The following is an 18,789-nucleotide window of genomic DNA, read 5'->3' on the forward strand; positions in this document are numbered from 1 at the left end:
GGGGGGGGGGGTAGGTCGGTAGGTAGGTAAAAGACTTTCTAGGAAGAGATGATAACTGAGGTAGGTTTTATGAAAGAATTAATTAAATGATGAGAAAGAAGGAGGGTGCTCCAGACAGAAATAGCGCCACTGCTAGAGAGCAAAGTGAAAGATAAGAAGTAGAGGGAGATGATAAGAGATTAAAATAGAAAGTCAGATGGAGGCCAGATCATAGAATTATTGAATTCCATGTTAAGGAGCTTGAACTCAATCTTACAAACGATGATTCACTGAAATGTTTAAATAGGGAAATGAGGGGCGCATGGGTGGCTCAGTCGGTTGAGCGTCTGACTTCGGCTCAGGTCACGATTTCACGGTTCGGTTCGTGGGTTTGAGCCCCGCATCGGGCTCTGTGCTGACAGCATAGAGCCTGGAGCCTGCTTCGAATTCTGTGTCTCCCTCTCTCTCTGCTCCTCCCCCACTCATGCTCTGTCTCTCTCTCTCTCTCTCTCTCCTTCAAAAAATAAATAAAATAGTTTAAATAAATAAATAAATAAATAAATAGGGAAATGAGATAGTAAGCTATATACAGGGCCAGACCAGAGACTAGAAGTGTAGTTAAGAGGATGTCATAGTATTCAGCATGAGAGCTGATGAGAGCCTGAACTAGGAGAGTGATAGCAGAGTTGGGGGTAGGAAAAGGATTCAAGAACTAGTTAGGAGGTAAACTGCATAAGAGTTGGTAATTGATTGAACATGGGACATAAAGAAAATGCAAGAGTTAAGGACAATTGTGAAGCATAGCACCACACCAAGTACAACAGAGAATACAGGAGAATGAATAGGCTTCACAGGAAGTGATGGCTTCAATAATTTTAGATTTGAGTGTGAAGTGTAACTGTATCATACACATAGCAGCCAATCAGCGCTCTGCAGAATGTTTTGACATATAGCTCTAGACTTGATGTCATTACCAAGTGGCAGTTAAAACCATGTCAATGGGTCAAGCAACTCAGAATGTAGTGAGAATTTTTCCCTCTCAACTCACTGTGAAATTATACTTTTAGAGTGCTTATCTCCACTTTTAACTGTGAACTTTAGATCCAGTACCTATCATGAGTGGATCAATCTACTTGATTCATCATTGATTTATGTATCTTTGAGGTTGTCTTCAGAGTCTAGACATGGAGGCTTATGTTAAGTGAAGAAGCACAAAACAAAACAAAGACAAGCAAAGTATCTAAAATTAAATGTATTGGCAATTCTTCAGGATTATTTCTTACATTCCAGTGGCTCGACAATAACCCCCACCATATTGATTTCTTGTGGAACTTTTAAAGTAGCAGCTGAATTCTTTGATTAGTTGAAAGCAACTCTATTATTTTTGTTGACTTTTAAGTTAAATCAAAACTATTTTCTGTGCAGGCTTCAAGGAAAGAACATGAATAAAACTCTTACAATGACATTTCAGAATCATGTGTGGCAACCATGCAGATTAGCACTGACACACTTTCCAAGAGCTACTAAAGACAGCCTTTATGCAACTGGGCAAAATGAGTGGGTGAATAGTTTTGTGTGTGTGTGTGTGTGTGTGTGTGTGTGTGTGTGTGTGTGTGTGTTTCATTTTATTTTTTTTTAATTTACATCCAAGTTAGTTAGCATATAGTGCAACAATGATTTCAGGAGTAGATTCCTTAATGACCCTTACCCATTTAGCCCAACCCCCCTCCCACAACCCCTCCAGTAACCCTTTGTTTGTTCTCCATATTTAACAGTCTCTTATGTTTTGTCCCCCTCCCTGTTTTTACATTGTTTTTGTTTCCCTTCCCTTATGTTCATCTGTTTTGTCTCTTAAAGTCCTCATATGAGTAAAGTCATATGATATTTGTCTTTCTCTGACTAATTTCGCTTAGCATAATACCCTCTAGATCCATCCACATAGTTGCAAATGGCAAGATTTCATTCTTTTTGATTGCCGAGCAATACTCCATTGTATATATATACCACATCTTCTTTATCCAGTCATCCATCGATGGACATTTGGGCTCTTTCCATGGTGTGTGTGTGTGTGTGTGTGTGTGTGTGTGTGTGTGTGTTTTAAGTGGAGCCATGACCTCTGAGATTTTCTGTTGTTTTCACTATGATCTATAAACTGAACAAAGTGCTATTTTCTTTCTCACAGAAGCAGTCCATTACTTGTCTGGCACTAAGGCACTGTATCGGAATGAAGCCATAGCTCCTGTTGCTTTTAATGGCAAATACGGGCTACCTGTGCCTCCTTTCCTATGTCCCATGTCCAAGGTAAACAATTTGATATAGCAATTCACAGTTCTAATTTTTGAAAATTCTAATTTGCCACAACATTTTTTCATGATCTAGGACCCTGCTTCAGGATCCTTCTAATCACATTGCTAAGCAGTAATTAAATTACCACCAGTCAACTGGAGCTGACAAGCAAGAAGGAACTTGAGTGCTACTGCTGGTCAAGACCTTCCTTTTCCACATTTGACTTAAGGCAGGCATCAAGTGTGATTTTCCTTGAGATAAAAAAGTGAACTGAGAATATAAAGATAACCAGAACTGTGTTCCTTCTTCAAGGAGCTCACAGTGGAGTAGGGGAGATAGACATGTGAAATAACTGAGGATCCTTCACACTAACGGTTTAATCTGACTCTACAGTTTAACCAAGAAAGGGGAGATGAAAAAGAACAGATGCTTCATCTATGTCACCCTATGCAAGTACATGGAGTACAGAGCTTTTACCTCCTACCCAAACTGAAACCAAGGCAGGTAAACTTATTTCATTCAATCACCTAAAGGTATTGAGAATAATCTCTTTGAAATGTCACAATCAACATGGATTTAATGTTAACAATAAATACAAAAATTTAGCCGGTTACACATAAATAGCCAAAATAATTGGTTTACTAGAAATCCTGTATTTGACATGAAGTCCAAGCATAGCACTGGGATACATAAAGTTACCACATAAAAATTTAAGAGAATTTCTTCCATGATCCTCAAAGTGAATCTCAAAAGCACATCTAGCAATGGACTCCACAGTTAAAGAAGGATGTGGAGAAAGTGGAAGGGATTTGAGAGTCACAGAGATGATTAAAGGGTTGGGAAGATGGGAGCTAGAAATTATTTAGCCTAAGTTAGAGAAGACTACCGGGTTTCTTAATAACAGTATTCAAGCAGAGGAAGGGTTGTTATATACAAGATGATGAACAGCTGCTTTCTATCTCAACTGGAGAGTGGACAGAGGAAACAGACTTTGAATACAGCATGATATACCTAAGTTAGACATAAAGAAGAACATTTAAGAATGGGGATCATTGGATAAGAGACCTCAAGATCCTCTTATTATTTTTTTAATGTTTAGTTATTCATTTTGAGAGAGAGAGAGAGAGAGAAGGCACATGTGTGAGCAGGAGAGGGGCAGAAAGAGAATCCCAAGCAGGCCCAATGCTGTCAGTGTAGAGCCATACAGGAGGCTCGATCTCACAAAGTGTGAGATCATAGCCTGAGTGGAAATCAAGAGCCGGATGCTTAACTAACTGAGCCACCCAGGCACCCCCAGGATCCTCTTATTGTACCTATTCCTTAAATGATGCTGTTTCACAGGGTCCTTTTCAAATTCTTTATCTCTTTTCACTTTATATGTTGTCCTTAATTTATTTCATTTACTCTGATTTAAATTACCTAGTATAAGCTGATAATCCCCAACATACATCTATATATCTTTTTCTCTATATCTCCAATCCAGACCACTTTGCAAATGGCCTCCTGGACATCAGGCTTCTGTCTTTTACTTGTTCAACTGTCATAACTGATAACCCTGTCTCTCTAGTCTTCAATTCCATTCTCTGGTCTATATGATGTTCTGAACCTTGGTTTCAGCTGAGGTCATGATCTCACAGGTTTGTGAGATCGACCCCTATGTCGGGCTCTGTCCGCACAGGGCCCACTTGGGATTCTGTCTCTGCCCTTTCTCCACTCATGGGCGCACATGTTCTCTCTCCTCCAAAATAAATAAATAAACTTAAACAAAAGATTTAAATAAATATATATATATATATATATATATATATATATATATATATATTAAAAAGCAAGTCCAGTCATTTCCCTGCTTACAATTTTCTGACAGACCCCATCATTTACTTGCTTTCCAACATTTTATCCCTTAACCTATCCAATATCATCCCTGTAACTCACCAAATGTTATTAATTCCAAGATAATTTCACCCCTTTCAGCCCACTCTGTCTTTATAAGTCTGTGCTTTTTTAAGTCTCTGTATTATTCACTCTTCCTAGAACACACTTATCTCCTTCTTTCTCTGGTTCAGCTTCAGTTCTAGGAATTTTTCATTGACCTTACCACATTGGACTAGTGACCATGAATAAATGCTCATGAATTTCCATAAAAACTTGCCTTGAATAATTTAATGTTGTAGTCAGTATTAATAAGAGCGTTTCCAGACTTCAGGTTCAGTAATTGCTCATTTAGAAAACATTTAAGTAGCTTGCTAACAGAATCTAATGATCAACCTTCAAAAGTGGTATATATCAGACTATTGTGTTTATCACACTAGCCTCAGGCTGCTGTTCGTCTGACACTTCTTGCAGCATTTCCTCTGGCATTTCCATATCACTCTCCCATTACCGTACTAGTGCCTTTTCTCCATCTCTTAGGCTGGCACAATTATTGATACATATTTAGACACTTTATGTGCAGCCTCTTGAACTCATTTCTTACAATACTTCTATGAGGCAGGTAGTGTGCTCACTTTACAGATGAGAAAGTCATCACCTGTCCACAAACAACATATATGTATGTGCATGTGTGTGTGTGTGTGTGTGTGTGTGTGTGTGTGTATATACACACACATGTATATTCTATGGGCTCTGGCCTACCTAACATGTCCTCTTAAATACCTCAAAAGAATCTCAAAATGAAATTTCCAAAACATGAATTCATAACTTTACTCCCAAATCTTGCTCTTCTGATGTTACCTGCTTAGTGAATAGTGGACACTTAAGAGTCATCCTCCACACTTTGCTCTCTTTTAATCCCCATATCCAATCCATCCCCAATTTATATATATAAGATTTTCTTCCTAAATATTTCTTAAATTTGTCCAGTTCTCTCCAACTTTACCATTATTAGCTGAGTCCAAGTTTTCATCATCTCTTATAACATCCCCTATATCCTTTGGTCTTCTTCTTATCCATTTTCTACAGCCAAGAGGATCTCAAAATCCAAATCTAATCATGGTACTTCACGCTGTCCCTTCCTCCCACCTCATTTAAAAGCTCTTTAGCAGTTTCCCATTGTTATCAAAAAGACAAACTTAAAACTGCTATTCAATGGATCACATCCATGCATCTCAAATTCACCTATTCTCACATCCTGCTCCCCTTCCTCAATTGCTCCAGGCACTCAGGATTGCTTTCTGTCCTTCAAACAGGCCTCAGCACAGACTGGAAAGCCATCTCTCTTCTCCATTTCACCAAGTTAACTTTTAATCATCCTTCAGATACCACTTTCCTGGAGAAATCTTCTCTGATTACCCTCAAAAACCAAGTCTAATCTTTCTATTTCTAAAAGCCCATTTGTTTCCTTCTTCTCTTCTTTATATTTGTTTTTGTGATGATTTGAATATCAACCTCCTCCATTAGATTGTAAGCTTCACGAGAGCAGGAACTGTTTATTCTTGTTCACCATTTTATCTCTAGTACTTATCTCTACTACCTGGCATGCAGTGTTGGAAAAGTTGAATAAATTAATTTGTTGATTTATATTTGGTAAGCACTGATCTAAGTGCTTTACATATATACTTTCATTAAATTTTCACAACAGACTTACCAGGTTACTACCTTTCTATTATTAACTCCATTTAGAAATGGGAAAAACAGGGTCTAAAGATATTAGGTAATTTTCCCAAGACTCACAAGTTGAAAAGTTAAATCCTCTACAGTAAAACTATATGCCCAACATTTTGTGGATACCTTTGGAGACATTAATGTATTAATTAATGTAACACTGAGCACATGAGCAGGAAGAAGTCTCTGAATCATGAATTGATCATTTGTGTCTCTTGAGCAAACCTGAAAATCCTGAAATATTTAAGAGTCAACAACAGAATCCCACGGTTGTTAGGTCAGGTTACTTAAACAGAAGAAAAAAGTAGGCTGGACCTGAATTGTACTTGTTCAGTGAGCCTAATTGTTCCACTGACCAGTGAGGCATAACTTTGCACAGTACAACACTGACTGTGACTGGCCTAGGGGAATGTATCTCAGAGCAGTCAAAAAAATTTATCAAGCCAAAATTAATTAATTGATTCTCACTTCACCGAAAGAAAACAACTTACCTCACTCACGTTCACTGTCTTTGTTCATGCAGAAGACTCTGCTGAGCCATTGTAAGTAGTGCAACTACTTTGAGCAGTTTATCCAAAAGTGCTTCTGAGTTTTTCCTTCTCCACCTACACTGTCTGGTCAACTCCTTTTGAGAACAGAGGTATAGTGGCATAGCCATTCTTTATGGGTCTTGTTGCAAGAGTAATATATCAAAGTTCAAGATGAATTTTATGTTGGTTGATCACGAATGTTCGGAAGAGCTTCACCTTCATTTCTGGAAGTTGTGTTAAGGATTTTTAAATTATCATTACCATCTTTTATGAAGTTATTGTCATCATGACTACTGAATTCTTACTACATGTAGGAGGCTGATAGATACGTAATCTTCAGGTTACTACAGAGAAAGTCTTCAGAATTCCCACTAGCTTTTCAAGCAGGACTTGAAGAAGTAGAAATAATTTGTTGATCTCAGTAGTATTTTCTCAGATCTGTAACTCAGGTTTGGGCATTCCCAAACTGGGCTTGTTCACTATATTTTAAATACATTAGAGTTTGGATACTATCTCAAACCAACTCAGAATAGACTGCCAATTATTTCTCAATAGAACATTTATCTGGAAGGAGAACTTAGCTTGTTTACTAAGAGAATTTCTTCCTAGTGAATGAATCTACATAGGAGGCCAAATTAAAGATCAGACTGTTGGATGAGCCTGTAATTAGGAATTAGATGGTATTAAGAAGTATCCGATTTAGTCATTTCCTTGCTTAAAAAGTCTTTCAGTCTTGCCATTGCTTCAGGAGAAAAAACAAATTTTGTATTGGTCTCTCCCCCTTCTTTCTTTTCAAATCTCACCTCAAGCATTTCTACAGTCCAAACACACTTGAACTACTTAAAATGTTCTTAACTTCTAGGATAATTTTCCTTATATTTTGGTAAAATTCATGCTTTCATCTATATTCCCTAGCAATTCAATTTTTAAAACCAGCAATAATCATTCTATCCTCCATGTTTCCACAGCAATTTGTACATATCTCTATCAACACTTAATCATTATAATTATTAATTGTACATGTTCCTCTCCTTCATTGAAATGGGAGTTGCTTGGGGGTTGGGACAATCTTATTTACCTATTAAATCCTGGTGTTTGGTACACAGGAGAAATTCAAAACATGTCTTTAAAATGCTTGTTGGTTACGTTCACTAAACTAGGTAGTAAAATGAATATCTCCATTCCTCAGTAAGTCCAGAATATTCTGTTTTATAAAATAAACATTCCTATTTACATTCTACTAGACTGGTGTTTCTCTCAGGATTTTGAATCTTGTGAGTTAATAAAAATAACTTTTTAAAAACATTTTAGGAAGCAATGAAGCAAAAAACATTAAAAATAAAGCCACCATTTGTTAACATCATAATTTTAAAATATATCTTAACTCTAAACCATGAGAAAGGATATAATTTAAAATAATAGCCTTTTAAATTGAACAAATTTAACTTTATGAAAAATTTTCTAGGTTATTATTTTTTTTTCTTTCCCAACTGGTGAAAATTAGCATTTGGGACACACTGAACTAGATCAGTGTCCCCCCCCAAAATAATTTTAAAATACTAGGTACCCTTTCATACATTTCTAAGATAGCACTTGAGATATTTTCATTGTAAATTCAAATTATTGTAATGAATGTCATTTCTGGCATGTGATAGATATTGACACTACAAAATAAAATATCTTCTTAGAAAAATCCATTCAAGGGTAACTGGGTGGCTCAGTTGGTTAAGCATCTGACTTTTCATCTCAGCTCAGGTCCTGAGATCAAGCTGCTCATTGGGCTCTGAGCTGGATGTGAAGCCTACTTAAAAAAAAGAAAGGAAGGAAGGAAGGGAGGAAATCCATTCAATGGAATCTATATACTACAACTGATACCCATCATTATTCATTTAAAAATATATGAACAAACTGATGGAAAATTTACATTATTCCTTTACTTCCATTTTATTTCCACACAGTTTTATGACACTTATATTCAGAAGTCTGTTATCAATTAAAACTTAATTTCAAAATTTCTATAACCGTAAATGTATAAAATATCCTGAAATGAGTTACCTTTATAATTACTAGTGCACATTTGGTCAAAGCAACATAAATATATTGATATTAAACATGACATAAACATTTACTGAAAATACATTTCTTAATTAGCTGAGTTTCTTCAACTAATTAATGTGGTAAGAATTTGTTTGCTACATGAGAAATAGTTTGTCATACATTTTATTCCCTTTTTTCTTCTTTTTAAGATGTTCTGAGAATATTTGTTCACAAAAAATTATGGATGAGGGAAATAGAAGGGGTTTGTTTTAACTATGTCACAAATTCTTTAAACTCCTTTAAGTTACATGCAAAAAACCCTTAGTGATCTATTGTTGAAAACTATTTTTAATGATTAGCTGACACTTTAGTTACGTCCGTCTTCATTTTTGTCTAAAGGAAAAGCTGAAAAACATTTGTACAAGGATAGCTACCAAGTAATTAGGGACATTTTACTTTCTGTGTCTGGTGTCCCTTTTCCATCCTGGGGCAATATAACACAGTTAATATTAGGGATGGGTAAAATGTGTTCGCTTTTTTTTTGTTTTCTGTTTTTGGGGGGTTTGTTTTTTGTTTGGTTTGGTTTGGTTTGGTTTGGTTTGGTTTGGTGAAGGGGGAGAAAGGTTTGTGCAAGGTGGAGGTAGGACCAGAAAACCAATGGGGGGCGGGCTCTCTAGCGGCTCAGTTTTAGAAAAACAGTGCATATGGAAATTTAAAGGCTGACAGTTAATTCTCTTAAAAAAAAAAACAAAACAAAACTACATGCTGGTTACATAGTTCTTAGAAATTCCTTGGAAACCTCCAGAGCTGAGCATACTCCAGTTTGAAGAGCACTGGAATATACCTGAAAGTATATTAATTCTATTAGCTTTAGTTTCAAAGTGTGGTATTTTCTGACCTTGACACTACCTCCAAATTCTGGGGGAAGGAACTTATTTGCAATTTTTAAGCCCTCTGTGAAATCATTATGTGAAGTTGTGTAGAAAGTCCTTCTTTAGGGGCGCTTGGGTGGCTCAGTCAGTTAAGTGTCTGACTTTTGCTCAGGTCGTGATCTCACGGTTGGTGAGTTCGAGTCCCGAAGTCAGGCTCTGTACTGACAGCTCAGGGCCTGCAGCCTTCTTCGGATTCTGTACCTTTTTTTTTTTTTTTTAATGTTTATTTATTTATTTTGAGAGAAAGAGAGAGAGTTCACCAGAGCAGGGGCGGGGGAGAGGGAGAGAGAGAATCCCAAGCAGGCTCTGAGCTGTCAGCACATGGCTGTGACATGTGCTCGCACATGAAATTGACATGGCTCTCAATTTCATGAACCATGAGATCCTGACCTGAGCTGAAATCCAGAGTTGGACACAACCAACTGAGCCACCCAGGAGCCCCAGCACTGTACTTTTAGGACCTTGGCATCTTTCTCTCTTCCATGTTTTCTCACCTGGTCCTTCTGAAGGGAACCAGTTTGTATTTGTAAACTTATGAAAGAAGTGGATTAGTGTGAAATCTGTGGCTACTGATCAGAGCCTAATTAATCAACCTATCAGGGAAATGAATTTGTGAACCAGACAGTTATCTGTACACTAAATATTTGAGATAGACCTCCTACAAAAATTGATAATGTTTATGTGGTTTTAATAATTCAGTGTTCAATAAAAATAAATATTAAGCCTCTGCTCCTACTTTATTGTTCTCATTCTTTACAGTCAATATAAAAATTCATATTGTAAACATGATCTATTTTTGTACAAGTCATACATACAAAGAAGGCCTTTTACTTTTTACTTCATCTGAGTACAGTGAACTGTTATTTGTGATCAATTAAAAGACAAATAAACTGCAATGACAAAATGGTTAGCTATCATTAAATTCTGAATTTCAAATATTTTTTTACATAGTACTCACCTAGGGACACCTGGGTGACTCAGTCAGCTGAGCCTTGGTTCAGCTTGGGTCATGATCTCATGGTTCATGGGTTCAAGCCCTGTGTCAGGCCCTGTGCTGGCAGCACAAAGCCTGCTTGGAATTCTCTCTCTCTCTCTCTCTCTCTCTCTCTCTGCCCCTTCCCTGCTCACACTCTCTCTCAAAATAAATATTTTTTAAAAATTAAAAAAAAAAAATGATACTACCTAATTTTTTAAATAAATAAATAAATAAATAATAAATTTTTAAGTACACTCCATGCCCAACATGGGGCTTGAACTCACAACCCTGAGATCAAGAGTCATCTGTTCTACCGACTGAGCCAGCCAGGCACCCCTGAATTTTCAAATATTTTTAATTAAAAGCAAAACTTCACAGATAAAACATTTCATTTATTTATATTTTTAAAGACCTAGTAGTTTAGTTCTTAAAAACTTCAAAACAATCTTCCTACAACTGTACACTTTATAAAAATGCCTTACACTGTATAGCAGGTACGTATTATCAACACTTAACACCTATTGTATTTCTGTTCTAGTAGTTCATTTTGATCTATGTTTTAGTCTTTTGTTGAAAGTTCAAGGTTGTGCATATTTAATATTTGCAAATTTGCACATTCATATATGATTCATTCAACAAATCCTTACTAATTATCTGCGATGTCATAGTCACTGTTTCTACACACTATTGAGTCAAGCCAGAAAGAGTCCTTGACCTCATGGAGTTTTCGGTTTATTGGGGGAACATGCAAGAATCAAATAATTACACATGTTTAAAAACTACAATTATGACAAGTGCTGTGAATGAGAGTTAAAAAAAATACAAGAAGAATCTTCAATAGCATATATGAATGTTGGGTGTGTGTGTGGGGGGGGTGGTTAGGGAAAGTTGCCCTGAGGAAGTGATATAAGGATGAATGTGGGTTAATTAGGAGAAAGGAGGGAAAAGCATTACTGACCTAGAACAACAGCTTCTACAAAGGCCAGACAGGTATCAAAGCAAACATGAAGGACAGAAAAAGGCTACCTTCTAGAGCAGAGTGTTAGAGGCAAGGGGAGCTAGGCATGAGATGAGGCTAGAGTAGGAAAGGCAGCCAGATCTTGCTGGACTCTACAGGCATTTAGAAAGTGTTTTTACATGTAGACAAACAGAAAATAATTGAAACCTTTGTAGGGTTTTAAGCGTGATTGTGGGTGGGGTGATAGGATAAGATTTGCATTCTGAAAAGATTACTGGCTTCACAGTAGGAATGGATTAGAGGGCAGGGCAAGAATGTATGGTTTACTGAGATAGACTCTTCTCTGAACATTTGCATATAAACTTCAGACTTTGAAAAATCAGGTTTTAAAGGGATTGGGATTTTCTAAGAAAAGAAACACTTTTTTTTAGCTTTTAAATATTTTGTGTTTATTTTTTAGGAGCAAAGCAAAATGGGTTCACAGTGAGTATAGAAAAAGAAAAATGAACAGTACACCTTCCCAGAAGTCCTGGGAAAAAGTTTGTCAATAATTATTGATGTTAACTTTTTCTCCCCAAATGAAAATAGCTTTATTGATTTTGTTTATTATACACCCAATATAAGTTATATTTTCACTATAAAGCAGTACAGAAAATGTGTTAAGAAAGTTTTTTAGAAACTGAAGTTCAACTACTGACTGAGATAAGTATTGTCCCCATTCTGGTGAATCTTTTAAAACTACTCTCCATGCTAGTATTCACATATGAACTTATATATACATTTTAGGGACCACGGCTATCAATAAATATTAATAGGAGAAATTAATTATTCCCATTATATGTGTTAATATATTGCTTTCTTCACTCAACAATAAGCCTTGGACTTATAAAATGCCATATGAACCTTTTTAATGGCTAGTGAATAATTCATGGTAAGTGTGTGCCATAATGTATGTAAACAACCCCACAGGATGGAAGCTCAAGTTTTTTAGGTTTATAAACAGTGCTACAGTGAATATCCTTGCACAGACATCTTAATAAACCTGTCTAGGATAAATTTCTAGAAAGGAAGTTGCTGGGTAAAAAGATACATATATTTTTTTTGTTTTGATACATATAGCCAGCCTAATGTTAAGCTATTCCTATTTACATTTCTAATTATATTTCTTTTGCTATACTTCTAATGGATTAAAAAATTACTTATTCACTGGTGTTTTTTATGCACACTCCTCTGATTACTGGCCAAGTCTGCACATCTTCCCATACATTTATTACTTACTTGTATTTCTTACATAGTTTAAAAAAAATTTTTTTTTAATTTTTTTTTTTTTAATTTGTTTTTTCAACGTTTATTTATTTTTGGGACAGAGAGAGACAGAGCATGAACGGGGGAGGGGCAGAGAGAGAGGGAGACACAGAATTGGAAACAGGCTCCAGGCTCTGAGCCATCATCAGCCCAGAGCCCGATGCGGGGCTCGAACTCCCGGACCGCGAGATCGTGACCTGGCTGAAGTCGGACGCTTAACCGACTGCGCCACCCAGGCCCCCCTTTAATGTTTATTTTTGAGAGAGACAAGCAGAGTGTGAGTGGCGGAAGGGGAGAGAGAGAGAGAAAGAGACAGAGAGACACACGAAGAATCGGAAGCAGGCTCCAGGCTCCCCAGATCCTGACATAGGGCTCAAAGCCATGAACCAAGATCATGACCTGAGCCAAAGTCAGACACTTAACCAACTGAGCCACACAGGCACCCTTCTTCTTATATAGATTTCTATGTCCTTTGCACATTTTTTTCTTTTACTAGATATGTGTTTGTTTTATTGATTTATAAGAGCCCTTTGCTTATTAGTGGTATTAAGCCTTTGTCTGCCATATACACCCCAGATTTCTTTTTCCTAGTTCACTTAAAAAAATCTTTGTTATTAAAAAAAAAGTTTTAAAATTTATATAGTTAGTTCTGTCAGCCTTTTTCTTTAAAATTTTTTTTTAACATTTATTTATTTTTGAGAGACAGAGTGAGACAGAGCATGAACAGGGGAGGGGCAGGACCCAGAATCTGAAGCAGGCTCCAGGCTCTGAGCTGTCAGCACAACACCCAACATGGGGCTTGAACCCAAGATCATGACCTGAGGCAAAGTCTGATGCTTAACGGGCTAAGCCACCCAGGTGCCCCAGTCAGCCTTTTTCTTTAAGGCTCTTGCTTTTGTGTTCTACTTAGAACTAGGTCTTTCACTGTCCAATATTATAAAAATACATCCCTAATTGTATTTTCTTTTGGTACTTTTTACATTTTCATGAGCATTAAGGGAGGACAAATGATACTGACTTTATTAAAATTTTTCCTTTTATGAGAAATTCCTCTTTTAGGATTTATCTTAAAGAAATAATAGACACAAAGTTTTAGTTTCAAGGATATTCACTAAAGAATTATTTATAATGACCAAAAAACTGTAAGCAATGATAAGTTCAACACCAGAAGACTGATTACATCAATTATGGTATATCCATAGCCATTAAAATGACACTAAAAATATTTAATCATATTAAAACATATTAATAAACATAAGCACAAATATGCTAAGATGTAATACATAAACACCAAAAAACAATTTTAGCTAGGCACATTAGAGTAAGATTGTATTTACACGACAGTGGTTAGTTTTGGTACCGGAAATAATGAGTGATCTTTTCTCTTATTTTTTTCTGCCATGAGCATGTATAAAGTATGAAAAAAGTTTAAAATTTAGTGTACCCTGTGATTACACAGTGTATAGTGGTGTTTTCGTAGCTACGGGTGCCTTAGACTAGAGATTGTCTTCAACCTTACAAATATAACTTTTGCTTCACCCAATAACCTTGAGCAAGTTGGTTAACCCTTTTGTACTTGAGTTTCCTCATCTTTTAAATAAGGATAATAATACCTATCTTGATTTCATTCAAAAGGAAGGTGTGTAGGGGCGCCTGGGTGGCTCAGTCGGTTAAGCGTCTGACTTTGGCTCAGGTCATGATCTCATGGTCTGTGAGTTTGAGCTCCCCCCACCCTTCAGGCTGTGTGCCGACAGCTCAGAGCCTGGAGCCTGTTTCAGATTCTGTATCTCCCTCTCTCTCTGACCCTCCCCCTGTTCATGCTCTGTCTGTCTCAAAAATAAATAAAAAAAACAAAAACAAAAACAAAAAAAAACCAAAAGGAAGGTGTGTAAACTGTTCATAATTCACTGTAAGCTATATAGAAAATAGGATTTACATTCAACTACATAAACATCATTGCTTTTTTGGCTTAAACCCCTTTCTTGAGGTGTGACTGACATACAAAAAGCTGTACATACATTTCTTAAAGTTTTTATTTCTTTTTTAAGTTTACTTTTTTTTTTTTTTTTTTTTTTTTTTTTTTTTAGTAATCTTTACACCCAACATGGGGCTCGAACTCATGACCCTGAGATCAAGAGTCCTATGCTTTTTTGACTGAGCCAGCCAGGCCACCCACAGTACTATTGAATGTATACAAATTGGAGATAAATACACACCTGTGAAACCATCACCACAATCTATTCCATAAACATATCCATCACCTTCCAAAGTTTTCTTTTTTTTTTAATTTTCTTTTTTTTTTTTCAACATTTATTTTGGGGACAGAGAGAGACAGAGCATGAACGGGGGAGGGGCAGAGAGAGAGGGAGACACAGAATCGGAAACAGGCTCCAGGCTCTGAGCCATCATCAGCCCAGAGCCCGACGCCGGGCTCCAACTCCCAGACCGCGAGATCGTGACCTGGCTGAAGTCGGACGCTTAACCGACTGCGCCACTCAGGCGCCTCCTTCCAAAGTTTCCTATTGCCCACTTTATTACTACTTTTTTTGTGATACAGACATTTAAGACCCACCTTCTTAGCAAAATTTTAGGTATACAGTACAGTATTGTTAAATACAGGCACTATGCTATACAGGAGATCTTTAAGACTATTCACCTTATATAACTGAAATGTTGCACCCTTTGACTAATACCTCTCATTTCCCTCTCTCCCCAATCTCTGGCAACAATTACTCTACTTTCTGCTTCTATGAGTTTAACTAAATACCTCATAGAGGTGGTATCATGCAATATTTTTCCTTCTGTGTCTAGCTTATTTCACTTACCATAATGTCCTCCAGTTTCAACCATAGTGTTACAAATGGCAAGATTTCCCTCCTTTTTTAGGACAAAATCATATTCCATTGTATGTATATGATTATTGTTTTTAATGTAAATTCGATGGAAACATTAGTTCAGTATCTTTACTTAGCTAAGGAAAGAAAAAAAGAAGAAACAAGAAAAAGTTGTCTACCAAATTAAACTGCAAGGGAAGATAAATTATTCAACAAACATATACTAATCCCCTACTATGTGCCAAGCATGGATTGGGATAGGGAATTATAAAAGTGAGTAACACATAGTTTCCATTCTCAGGTACTTCAATCTGGTAGATGACACATGTCAATCCTACAGACAGAATCGTAGGCTATTGTCCCTAGAACTAAAGAGGCAAAGTGCCCCCACCAAAGCAGTTACTGACTGTCAAGTTTGACTATCAAAGATCAGATGAACCAGGTATAGGATGTCAGCCTCACAGCAGTTATAGTGAGACAGTATCAAGGTAACCTACAGAATTTTACATAGCCTAAAGTGAAATTAGGGGATAAATTGGTTGGGGAATGCCCCATTCTTGAGGGGTTCCCCTGGTAAGTATAAGGGGGAATCCCCTTAAATATGGTAGAACCCCCAACAGTAAATGTAGGGGCTAAGGGGAGAACAGATCCCTACTTGCTAGCAGGAGACTGGAAGGGGTGGGGGAATTCTTAAAAACTCCATTTACAGAACAGGAGATCCCCTTATGTTACTCAAAGTTCCCTCATACATACAGCTGTTTTGAGACGTTTGTGATTACTATCCTCTTGAACTTTGATTTTGATTCCATCTCCCTTAAGGTTTAGAGGAAGACCTTAATATTTCTTTATATATATCAGGAAGACCTGTATAATTATATAGAAAAAACAATAAAAATATAAATACATACACATACATACACCACACACTCACACTATTTGGCTGTTAGGAGTTCAATAGTCCTATAATTTAACTCATTTACTTGTACCATTTTAATCTAAAGTTCATTCCCAATTAATCCATGTTTAAATATAATTCCAGACAGAAGACAAAGTGGATTTTACAAAATATAAGGTAAGATATATGTCTGAGAAAAATACAGTCCTGACACAATTCACACCGGTAGGGATTCAAACATTTTTGGTGGTTCTAGTGCTACCAGAAAACAAAAATAATACTAGCAAAATTCCCATTATGTACTAAACATATAAGATGAAAAGAAGCAAAGATGTTCATTTAACAGTTTGGAATGAAAATAATTTGTAAAGTTGAAATAAAAATTCTTAAACCCACTTTCCCTTACCATTACCTTAATCCTAGATGAGCAATTAACTTTAGTAACTCTTTTTATGGGAGAGGCACTGGTGGTTAAAATACAGTAAATAATGTATTTATTTGCAAAGTGCCTGGAATTGAAAAAATGCATTAAGGACAAAGTACTGTATTGTTATAGCATTCTTCCATATATTACATGGAAGCACATATTATATGTACCCCAACAGGCAGAATCCTATCTTCTCCAAGGTACAGATTAGGTCAATGTCATGAGTCTACTGTCTCAGACTTTCCAATAACTAAAACAAAGCAGGACAAAATGAAGAAAAAAAAAAAAAAACCACCAACAATGCCAATCTGAGGATTTGTATCAGAATTTGAAGCTGTTGATCACTGGTGGGCAGGTGACCATATGGATAGGTGATAATATGATCATTACTGGAAAAATAATTCAAAGCCAAAATCTTTTTGTGGCAGGTTAATGCATCATTCTTTACATTAAAATTACATTTCATCTAAAAGATAGAACTAATATTTTTTTGTTTCATATACAACACTGTTCATTTATACTGGTACTAAAATTATAGAGAATTTAAGTGGAAGTTGCTTTGAATAACTCTATACAATCAATAGCATATATGAGTCTGGATGTGCATGCATAGGTATAGCCATTGAAAAATATTAATATTAATGGTATTTTATAATATGTCTGGGAAACTGCTTTTTAAAGCTAATCTTGAGAAACATACCATATTCCTTACTCCACATATATATTCAAATTTTTAAATAATTTTCTTATTTGAAAAATAGAAATTTCAAAAGAACAGAATCATCAAACTTGAGGACCTAAAAATTGTAACACATGCTCTCTATTAAACATAAAATTTCCCATTAATATTTAATGCAGATTATTAAGGCCTCTAACCATAGATAATTTGTAACTGTAGAGTTTGTATTTCCAATTTTTTTTCTATGCACATTCTAACATATATTAATGTAAAAAGTGTACCCTGTCATATAAATGTCCTTTTTCCCTTCTTCAAGAGTAATTATCTTGAACATATTTCATATTAGTTTGTGATTAAACTTTCAATATATTTCTTAAAAAAGTTAAAAAGCCTCGCCATAGTTTGAGAACATCTTTTTTTAACCTGAAATAGGTTTGAAAAAAAATAATTTAAAATTTCACATTTTAAAACAATAAAACGTGTCTAAACACTTTAGTATTAGCTAAATTTAGCATACTAAAATTTCAAAAAAAGGAGAAGGGCTCTAAATTGGAAAACCTTCTTCTGAAAAACTCGACCAAGATTATGAGTTTCGTTTCTAGCTCAATCTGTTCTTTTAATCATTCTAAATTCCATACGCAATGTAAACAATTAAAAAATAAGTCTGAAAAATTAATTCTTGTCTTAAGACACACAGTCCTTGGAGTCGCACACAACGTCCGTAGAAGCAGACTCCTCCCCGCTCCTGGGGAAAACCCTGCCTAATATTTATAACGTTATGACATACTGTAATACTCACAAGGTGGTTGTAGAAGTATAAACACGACTGGAGTTATCTGATTGGCTGGTGGTGATGTAACACCCATGTCAATACTTCCCAGTGAACGCACGTGTTCGACCTTTTATTTAAATTTCCATTTCATCACAGCAATAAGACACTCGGGGCGGTGCATTTTCTGTGAAATGATTATTGCCTTGGGCCTGAGGTGGTGCCTCGCACACACAATGCTGCAGACGAGGAGGTGTCGGTGGTTGTAACCTCCTCGCGTGAAAGGCACCGCCTGGTCCAGTCTTTGTGAAGGAACAAAATAAGTTCACTTCCTTGGGTACCGCCACCCACCCCTAGGCAAATGACAAGGCTGGAGCGCAGCTCCCACCGCACAGTTATTTCTAAAGTCCCAGGTGAACTCGTGGCGAGAGAAGGAAAATGTGCGTCCCGGCCGCGGGTAGGTGCGTGTGGGCAGCGGGGAGGCGGCCAGACCCTGACACTCGCCAGCTGTTTGTCCTCCGCGTAGCCCGGCCCCGGCCGCACACGCCCGCCCCCCTCCCCGAGACCCCCAGCCAGCCG

General features: G+C 36.6%; 1 protein-coding gene and 1 long non-coding RNA gene across 2 annotated transcripts in view; one reads left to right on the forward strand and one right to left on the reverse strand.

Annotated features, from left to right (window-relative positions):
• Nucleotides 1–18,422, reverse strand: part of LOC122495525 — a 46,393-nt gene extending 27,971 nt beyond the window's left edge. Inside the window, exons 1-4 of the long non-coding RNA XR_006300488.1 lie at nt 18,241–18,422; nt 16,194–16,304; nt 15,432–15,577; nt 6,360–6,622 (exon numbers count right to left, since the gene is read on the reverse strand). This is a non-coding gene — a long non-coding RNA (uncharacterized LOC122495525). The remainder of the gene's footprint in view (nt 1–6,359; nt 6,623–15,431; nt 15,578–16,193; nt 16,305–18,240) is intronic.
• A 32-nt stretch (nt 18,423–18,454) lies between these two features.
• The window catches only part of ZBTB10 (zinc finger and BTB domain containing 10), a 36,814-nt gene continuing 36,479 nt past the window's right edge, over nt 18,455–18,789 (forward strand). Inside the window, exon 1 of the mRNA XM_043601259.1 lies at nt 18,455–18,667. Within this exon, the coding sequence (XP_043457194.1) occupies nt 18,572–18,667 (96 nt within the window). The 5' untranslated portion in view covers nt 18,455–18,571. The remainder of the gene's footprint in view (nt 18,668–18,789) is intronic.

The sequence above is a fragment of the Prionailurus bengalensis genome, chromosome F2 (genome assembly GCF_016509475.1).
Source record: "Prionailurus bengalensis isolate Pbe53 chromosome F2, Fcat_Pben_1.1_paternal_pri, whole genome shotgun sequence".
Classification (NCBI taxonomy): Eukaryota; Metazoa; Chordata; class Mammalia; order Carnivora; family Felidae; genus Prionailurus; species Prionailurus bengalensis.